Source organism: Opisthorchis viverrini (genome assembly GCF_000715545.1).
Source record: "Opisthorchis viverrini unplaced genomic scaffold opera_v5_217, whole genome shotgun sequence".
In the NCBI taxonomy this organism is placed as follows: Eukaryota; Metazoa; Platyhelminthes; class Trematoda; order Opisthorchiida; family Opisthorchiidae; genus Opisthorchis; species Opisthorchis viverrini.
The window spans coordinates 108280-118401 of record NW_008751876.1 but is presented as its reverse complement, the minus strand read 5'-3'; the positions used below and the strand labels follow the sequence as shown (position 1 = coordinate 118401).

The following is a 10122-nucleotide window of genomic DNA, read 5'->3' as shown; positions in this document are numbered from 1 at the left end:
CCTTTATTCTTTTCTTTACAATAAGGCTTTCAAATAAGTCATGGCTGTACGGCAGTGAAGCATTGGTGTTGAGCACTGATGTCATGCTGTCGTTGATGATGATGATGATAAGAAAGTAAAGTTGTTGTGTCTTTGAATAAAATTCGGGTATTCCGCATGCCTTTTGGAATTAGATTATAGCAACTACCACGTGTGAATTCATCCTTTGGAGGAATCTCACAATCCAGGAATTGAATTCTCAAAACTCTGAAGAGATGGTGGACTCTTCAACTTGAACTTGAATTTCAGGCGATCAGTATCTCCCAAGATCGAATTATTGCTCGCTTCCTTCGGAGTGAGATATATCAAGAGTTAAACTCAAATTGTCCACTCCAACTGACTTTTTACTCTAGGAAATGTCTGACTGCTTGGATTCACGCACACTATATACACTGTATGTACTATGTGCACCATACATCCGTATCAATGAGACTATATACCACGCTCACACACCCATCCTCTGGACAAAAGCTCCCTCAGGTGAATTTTTCTTACTTAAGCATCTTTCGCTTCTACGTACCCGTAGGAAACCTCCGTCTAAAGAACATTGGTTGTTAACTTATCTTGGCAATTGTATTAGCCATAGAACAAATTAGTAGCTCATGAGCAATGCTTTACAGTCTGCGTAACATTTGGTGACGAAAACCAATATGGTTTGTTAATAGCACCATATGATTTTTCGACAAAATTTTGTCCCTCAAAAACGCTACTCCGTGCCAAACAGCCGAGGAGCACACTGTGGCCATCGTTCTTACTGGGAATCATCAGTGGTGGGGTCTTTCGAGGCAGAGGTAACCCGTTCGAGGTTCGGTCTGTATATGGAACAAAATTGAGTATTCGTGCAGCTAATGAAAAAATCATTCGAGTAGTCAACGATTGATGCATGGAAATTTCGTAAAAGACCCGCAAGGTTTAAATTCACCCACTAGCCAACAAAACCACTGCTTTTTTACAGAAATTCCTTGAACAGAATAATTTAGGTCAGCTCTGACTGAAATATGATGCGCAGAGTTGCGCAAAGTTGTAAGCTCTACTGAACTCATTTAGGAATAGCCGAAAAACTTATGAGCTTTTGAGGCGTTAACTCCCACTGCAAACAAGTTTCAACCCATTTTTGCTGCCGAGTGAAACATGAGATGGCCTTTGTGCAACACATCCAGTGAAGAATATCATAAACGATGGATTGAGTTGAGCCCACTTGAAAACCTGTTTGATGTGCAAACAAAACTCTTCTTAATTTGGAGAAAGGCATTTTCCCTGTATGACAACTTCGACAATAAAGCTGATATCCTCCGAGCCAATTTTCTACACTACCGCTTTACCACTCCAAAGACGGGAACAGTTTCGGCCGCATTAGCTCAATTGTTTCCGTGGACAACTTACCCACTTTTGTCCCGGATTTGTCTTCCTTGTCCCTAAATCATCAGCTTCGTTCATAATTACCGGTCTTGCTTGTCCTTGATCAAGCCTCACCTGAGATCAGTCGATAAACTTTTCTGAATACACCATGCACTCGGTCTTCTAAAAACAATCCGCCTTTTTATCCGCTTCTCCAAATCAAACTTTGGGTCCGTTGCAGCTAACGCAGCGAACCTAGCCAATCAATCAGAATTCGGACAGCCAACACCGGTGACCAGCTTATTTCATGCATAGTGGTCTGGACAAAGGTAGAAGTTAGAACCATGCGTAGCAAGCGTCCCATGGTTGAAAGGTAAGCATGGAAACAAATATAATTTAGCTTCTGCAATTTCTCTACCTGTGGCCAGTGGCTTGTCCGAACCTTTGATGTATGAATGAGATCGACGTACACATTCTGGCTTCGTCCCCATCACTATGAATTCTTCTAATATAGAAAAGCCTGTCAAGTTTCTTCACAAACCTCATTGAGTCGAAAATGGCTTACTATACCATTGTAAGTGAGACTGCGCCTTTCCATCTTCAAACGGGTGAAAGCATCCATCAACCCTGCCAAAATTGTCGTGATACTCTTGGTGGGTTCTCATATACCGCTTGGCAAGATCTGTGTATCACAGAAGGATTATTGCGCGGTGAAATGAAATTCCCTGGTGTTTCGTTTAGGAAACCTCTTGCTTAATCTGCTTGATGGTCATCCTATCCTTAATAGCTCCATTAGAGTGGCACCAAATAGCTACGATACGACATCTGGTTTCGACTGCTGGTCACAAAAATTTGGCCCTGTAACAGAAAAAGACTGCATTCTAACAAGACTCGGGGGTTCTCAATTAAACGGAAAACGTTTGAAACCGGTTGAGAAGTCATCCTTTCAGCAGAGCTTGGTGAACAATCGGTTGTAAACGAGCTCTTCTGAAAAGAGTTTTGGGGAGCCTTTTATTATTCTAAATAAATATTTTTTGGAATATCATCTCAAATGCAGGTTATAACACAATGTGGTTCCAGTTTTCCCGCATGCCCCAATGTTATTAGAATATCCAAGACCACAGAAGACGTCTTTAGGGCAAACGGTCTGAAATTTGGTAAGAGAGGTAATTTTGGAAAGACCCGTCCTAGTGTACCCAGCGACCTTTTGGGGACACCCTCATTGAATGTTTCTTATAGCAACTTGTGAACGAAGTTCACTCCCAAAGCGCTCATTATTCTGTGTGGAGTTTGACCCCAATTTTGTGCATTCTGATGTGTAAAGAATGTAACTAGTTGCGCAAGGGTTATATGGGAGACCCGAAAAATTCTTCCTAAATGCGCGAAACGACATTATCCCAACCTCAATTTTTGCAGAAAAGTGACCTTCGAAAATGAAAAATACCAACTCGAGGCCAGAATAACCACAGCAATTCTGTCAGCATTTCCTAACTTCTCATGGCACAAGACGGATAAACAATAAACCATCAGACAAAGCCGACTATGCCAGTCTCCTTATCCATAAAATACCACAGCTATGACAATGATTCCATCGGAAGTGAACACACACGGGATTTTAATTGACAATTCTACCACAAAAAGACTTCATTTTCGAGCACCCTAATTTCCCGAGGATCCCTCAACTTAAAGAAATACGGATGAAAAGGGACTGTTCGGCAGAGAACCGGCGATCGTAGCGAACCTGTGTGTCCACTAAAATGTCCATGTGTCTTGCGTAGCCAGATTACTCTTTTTACATGAGAAAACAAGAACTAAAAATGACGAACGCTACTAGTTAGGTAGCACCCTCGCTATGGCAGCGGGTAGGTGGATGAGAATCAGATTATTCATCCATGGAGGTGAATTATGCCACAAAATAAACTATTTTTCAAGTCTGGACCATACCAAAGAAATTACATAAATCACGCTGAAAAAAAATAGCACACACAGACAGTTGGAAAAGAAACCCACAACCCAAACTTTGAAACAAACTAAAGATTAAGGACCATACTTTGCTCCGAACGATGGAAAAGTAAATGTTGGATAGCGAGTACACATAAGTGCAACAATTTCCGTGAGTACGTCGGCACAACAATTCTTCAGTTAACAAATCCATCGCCAACAACGTTTCACCCACTACTATCGCTACTGGATACACCGCTTCCGTTAGCGAGATGCACAAGCCCCACCTTAAATGTGTCCATGTGGCCGAATTGAGCCTGTTTAAATTACAGGCAGGCGTGGTAGACAAAATACTACCAAGGCGTTCCACTAAAGAACTCATCTGTTGCACAACAAGTGATCCAAAGTACGGTTGGCCAAATCCCGAAGAGGAGAGGCTATCCGCCCCATCAACAGCCCAACATACGCCGCATTATCCCAGATATCCCAAACCTCAGAGTATGTTTTTAATGCTGCCACTCTGTGGGGTATCGATATTTGTACTTGCGGTCAAACCATAAGTTAAAAAGGTTATTACCCTTGAAAAGATGCCTTTTGTAACGCTGGATGGTAGCCATTTGCTTGCCCAAAAGATGTTCAATGCCCTGTGCCAAAATTCAACCCAGCGCCTGGCACTCTTCTCCACACATTTACTTTACCCTACCACAGAAGTGAGCGTGTTCAAATAACTAGCCATTCTGATTGCATATATTTGTAAAATTTACCCTTCAGCGTGCACACTGATAGACCAGACTAAATATTTGCCTCAACGCTTCCAACCTGCTGGCAATGGTCCAGTAAATCTAGCCTTCCCAAAATGGACTACGCAATCGATTTGCTGTCCGCGGATGGGAGGAAGTCTCAAAACTCGCAAACCAATCCATTGGCCCGGTCGCCTTGCGCCAATTTGGGGATTCTCCCTGGGATTTACGCTGCATTTTTCTGGTTCTTCTGCTCCTTCGGTGCTCCTAATTGGGGGTAAATGGTTCTTACCGACAGAACAAAATTCTTGGTATCAGGTGGTTCCTCGTGATCTCCGCTTTCTGATATGGCTTCACCGGGGCACGCAGAAGCCGCGAGTTTCACAGTAAGGCAAGCTTGATTTTCTGCACTCGATCCATGACTTGCTGAGGGGAAAGTCATCCGTTGAGGTGTTATTTTAATTGTGGCATCGACACTACCAGAACCTCATCCGGTGCCACAATGAAGATCTTTAAGGAGGGCGAATATTCATGAATCAGTGGCAGCAAATTAGCGATACTGTATGATATTGCTACGCATGGCCCATTGATTTGCCCCTGTTTTTCGGGCCTGGTTCGTGCACGTCGTTTGCACAGGAGTGAAGAACCCAATGACGTCTGAAACTACGATATGGCTATGCAAACTCAACGGCCGGACTGCGCTGGCTTAACGAGTCTGAATAGCATTTGGATGTCGATTGCGAGATGAGAATGCTTGCCGGTCAACAATCGTTGGCACAAGAAGCCAAGAAGACGCGTTTTCGTGGGTCCAGGGGGACGATCGTAAGGTTGAAAACAAACCATTTAAACGCCGGTCCCATTTGTTGCTTATCTGTTCTCACACTGCTGACAAAGTTGGCCCACGCCAGTGAAAAGAGTGTCAACGTCTGAAGGGTGGGGAAACTGGGCGTTCACGATTAACCTCGGCCAATTTGTTCAGATGTCGTGATTTGTATGCTGGGCACTGACCCTATGAATTGGAGACGCACTTCTGCAAAATTGATAAAGGATTTCCGACCTTTCTCTGCGTACGAAGAAAGAGCCATCTGACCGCATCACCTCCAAGAGTGACGATCAAGCTAACTGGACGAGCTACCTGATTTAGAATGTGCATCTGATTTTGAGGCTGAAGAATATTAGCATTGTCTTGAGTAAAAGCGAGTGATCTACTGCCTGAAAGCAAGGTACTTTGTAATACGTCTTTCTCATAGAGTTCGTCTGTTCATTGGCCAAGTGACCATATGTAATGAATCTGACAAACTGCTTTGGTTTAGATTAGTGAAGCTCGTATCCCTCACCTGCAAGGAAGTTGGGTGTGTGTGATCTGATAATGCACTCGCTATATCTTCCGAGGTGACCCTGATAATCGAATAAACAAGAATATCCCAACAGTCACCGACGTTGATTAAAACGGCCAGATTTTCACCATCACACACACTTCACATTGGGTCCATTTCAGCGGAACTTGTGGTGGGTGATCTTTGTGGGTTTTCGAGCACTTATTCTAAACTTATTCTAAAATGACGTACTTGCTGAACAATTTTTTAAGTGTAACCCAACATACAGTACCCGCAGCAGGCTTCGAAAACTATTACCCGTTGTGTCCACGAGTACGCATTCGGTTCAGTTTCTCTCGGACGACAGTATTGCAAATAATACGGCTCTATCTGCGTGTATCTTTTGGTGAGATGGCTAAAGAAACATTTTCAATCTTCACGTTCTACTTAATTACTTGTAACATGAGTTTGCCAAATGAATCAAAGAGGACGAAAATATACTAGTTTTGTCGAATAGTTCGATTTTGAATTTAACAGCTAACGGGATCCTTCAGATAATTCCTTAGATAAATTCAAGGACTGCAGTGGATGGCTGTCATACAATAGTATATAGTAGCACGCAGCTCGGGCATTCAAACTGCTGGGGAGTAACAGGAATCGGGTCAACCTATTCCTTAGTGTGAACCAACCGTGACCTGTCTGCGTGGAGATGCTCGAAAGCGATTTAAGCAGCATTTTACGTATATTTTACCTGGGTCTGATATGTTACTGAATCATTACAAAATTATAATTTTCGCCCATCCTGGCAGACAACACACCAGAATGCGGATTTGGTATCAGCCTCTACAGTGTTCAAAAGGGGCTGTCGCGTTACACCCATTCAACCATCGCTGTATCAAAAAGAAAGCCCTAGATGTTAAATCAACTGTGAGAAGCCTCCAGAGGGTGCCTGCTTAGGATATTAAGTCATGCTCACCAATGAAAACCATTACTCACCTCACTTTCATCGCCAACACCCGTTTTTCAAGCACAAGTAGGCATCATTTACACCGTGATGCACTAATTCTGGTCCGTGAATTAAGTGTCTTGCACAGTGACATCACTTCGCGTGTCGATGTGACATCACATCTAGCACAAGGCGCACGGCGAATGCGTTGGCGTGTATATGCGACAACCAACCCAAACGAACAGAGGGTAAAGGATACTCAACAAGTGGAGGAAAGTTCGACTGTGATGAGCAGAGCCTTTTATGTGAAGTGGATTGATTGCTGACTTCGCCGGTGATTTTACGTGTATACATGTTTGGTAACCTAGGCAGAGCACCCAGCGTCGGTGACTAAATAATGCACTGAGGGTTGAAGATGCATTTCTTCAATTCCTTGGAGTCCTTGTCAGACAGGAGGGAAATCCCGTTCATTAGATCACGGTCTTTAAGGTGACAGACTTTAGTTATGTGCACCAGGTGTTCGAAAAACCTCCTACGCTGAAAACTGCGGCATACTAGTTATTTAAGCCGTGAAATAACGTCTTGGCTATTGACGATTTTAAGTAGGACAGTCGCTCAAGTGCTTCCTCTGCTGGGTGTGCCGGAGATGACCTTCCGTTCCTCTGGTACCGGTGGAAGGTCCTCTACCGTTAAGTTGCTCTACAGGTATCTGTTATTTGGTGGAAGCAATTTATATTACTTGATGAGGCAAAAGAGATAAGAGGCTATTACCCTCTTGGATGCCCCAGTGTTTTACGAGTTAAGGGCGGCAAATGTTTTTGTATAAATCTACAGCAATTTCTAGAGGCCTACCAGGATTGCAAAAGCAGCCAGCAAGTGTGGCCTTCCGCCGGCGTCAGCTGTCTCCGAACCAAGGCTCTGTATCCCGCGAATATTTTGAGTCTCTGTGATATTTATCATGTGCGCTGCATGCCTGCAGTCTCCAGGAATGCGTGTTGCAATTCCCTTCCCGTACAACCTGAGTACGCGACTTCGTATGCGGAGGCAAAAACGGTGTGTACAAAAATTTATTTATTATGTTCACCAAATATAGCCACATATAAGTAAAGTTAGAGTTTATGGAGGATGGATACCTTGATTTCAGATGTGTGGCGGCATATGTGGATCATGTCCTCTCTCACTCTGGCAAATGAGCTTCAACCGTTTTGCCAATTAGTTAGTTGGCGTTCAAAAAACTTTTTCCACGGGACAATATTTCACCGTAAATGTGGTTTGAAGTAAAGCAGGGGGCACAATAGTCTTAATGGCCAACTCAGGCAGAGCTTCCTCTCCACAGGTCATACAAACTACAAGCTTTTGGTGAATCTAGCTCTAAACCGAAGAAGAGGAATCCTCGGACTTAAAGCCACCTGCATCTTGAGACTGAAAAAATTGCAAAGCACAAATGCCTATTCGGATATTCAGTGAATAACTGATATGTTTCACAATGACCGAGCCGAATCCGTAGCTTCGGTGAAATAAAACACATCGGGATGTGACGGTACCCTAAAGGACAAAGACGAAATTACCCAAAAACCAACATGTAGCTTATTGTAGCGGCTTGTGGGCAAACCTAATTTGTCCCGCGAAATCCAACTGAGGTAGATTCAATTCATCTAAACTTTCACATATTGCACAACTACCGAAATCCACGAACAAAATAAAAAGTAAGTGAAATAGCATATGCTTGAAGGAGTGGGGAAAGAAATATTCGAACTAGCCATTGCATATGGTTGGCTTCAAATTTTCATGATGTTTTGGAGGAAATGGCGAGCAATAATTTAAGATATATTTAGAACGTTTTAGTATAGAGAGAGTCCAGGCTTTCGCTCAAGCTTCCCAGATCATGTTTGTCCTCGTCGTTTAGCGGCTTTCGTTCGCCTGAAAGGTGCAAGATAAAAAGGGTGTAGCACTGCTCGGTAACTTCTCGGCGTGAGACGGTAAGCTCGCCAGTGTGAGATCTCACAAAAAAGGTGCCCAAAATACATCGGATCGGGTTCTAGATGCAGCGCGAACAACCGCCAGAGGAAGGTCATTCCATGCACAACTGCCCAAAATGGGAAAAGTTGTCACCCAGTAACAGTCTGAGCTCCGAGCTTGAAAATCTTTTCACCATGTCCCTGTCGTGTATTAATGGGGTCAACGGTGAAAAGGCTTTCGGCCAAACCCTACTTAAGTGGGGAATATTTAAATACTGGGTCGCCTTGGAGACCACTCCTGCACAGACCACAGGACAAGTTTGAGGAGACCCATGTTCCCAATTCCTTTTTAACGTCTATCCTCATGATGCTTTCTGGTCCTTTCTCGCCAAGCATGAGAAAAGCATTCACTGAGTCCCCTCCAAATAACATATGGATTCATTTTCGTCATTCAGAGAAAGGTGTTAATTCAGCGACTACTGCTTTTCAGCGTTTACATCCATTTGGAGGGCACTAACGTTGGAACTCCAGGATTTCAAGTCGTCGCAAAAGGTAGACGCGGACTTGCAAGAACATTTGGAAGGTCGTTGACGTGGACCAGATAGAGCAGTGGTCCCAGAACGGAGCCCCGAGGAACCCCAGTAGAGACCGGTGCTGGAGATGAGTTGACCGAGATTATTTTCACCCGGAATGATCGGTCTGATAGAAACGCCTTGATCCGGTGAAGGATTTTCCCCTGAATCCCGTAAGACTTGAGTTTGTGGAGCAACGGGACGTGTGGGGCCCTATCAAGCACTTTTGATAAGTCGAAAAACGCAGCATCGAATATTCGTCCGTCATCCTTTGCTTGGTTTAAGCTGTCCATAAACACGAGCATGTTGTCACGCAAGAACGGTTTGGGTGAAATCCATGTTGAGCTGGAGATATCAGGTTGCTAGAAGTAAGATGATCTAGGATAGCTCGCATCCGAATGCGCTCCATCACCTTGCAAGGCACTCTAGTGAAGCTTGTAGGCCTGCAGCTCACTTGCGATAGTCGGTCACCAGTTTTGTAGATTAGTGTGAGAATCGTTTCTTTTCAAGCAGAGGGAAGCCTGCCTTCTTCGAGGGACTGAACGAAAACCAGGTATAAATGATTTACCAGTATAGACGACTTCTCCTTCAGGAATCTTGGATGGACCTGGTCGGGCCCCAATGCGCATAATGGGTTGATCTTGTGCAAGAGTTGACGAATGTCCTCAAACATAAAGACCAAATCGGCTGGAGGCTGTTTGGATTTACGCCTTTACAAGAGTGGGTGTGACGAGGACGCCGGGGCCTAATATATGGACTCGCACGGTGTTCTCTGTAATCTTCAGATACAATTGTTGGGTCACTCGTGGGTTCTTTCTGCGGCGGTCTCATGTATTTGAAAAGTAGATTTCTTTTTTTCCGGGCGAGGTCCAGAATGGTGGCTTGTTTACGTATTTTCCATCGATGGATTTCTTAACTACAGCGGTTTCGCATTTTATGAAATTCCAGCTCATCTTTTGTCTCTTATGGTCAACGTTTTGAAAAGTTGGGGCCTCTTTTCGAGAAGACGCCAAATCGTTTGAGGTAGCCTGCACGACGTCCACCTGCGTGCTAGTATTTTGGGAGGAACATCGCGTCAGCCTCGTGAACTTTCTGTACAATGGTCCTATATAGGTCTCCCAATGAAGCTGGTCCCCGTTTAACTTGTTCAAAAACGAGGCGCTTTCCTGAGAGGTCTGCACGGCAGAAGTTTCAAAACCACGTTTGAGGTTCGGGGTTTCTCGCCCAGATGAAATCAAGGGTCAGCACACAGTGATCGTTATGCCCCAGTGA

The 10122-nt window shown here is 44.1% G+C and overlaps 1 protein-coding gene across 1 annotated transcript in view; it reads right to left on the bottom strand.

Moving 5' to 3' along the window:
- T265_08447 (hypothetical protein) overlaps window positions 1-8395 on the bottom strand; it is a gene marked incomplete at both ends in the record, with an annotated part of 13031 nt that extends 4636 nt beyond the window's left edge. Inside the window, 3 exons of the mRNA XM_009174254.1 lie at window positions 20-160; window positions 4351-4484; window positions 8284-8395. Of these exons, the coding sequence (XP_009172518.1) occupies window positions 20-160; window positions 4351-4484; window positions 8284-8395 (387 nt within the window). The remainder of the gene's footprint in view (window positions 1-19; window positions 161-4350; window positions 4485-8283) is intronic.
- Between the last annotated feature and the right edge of the window lie 1727 nt (window positions 8396-10122).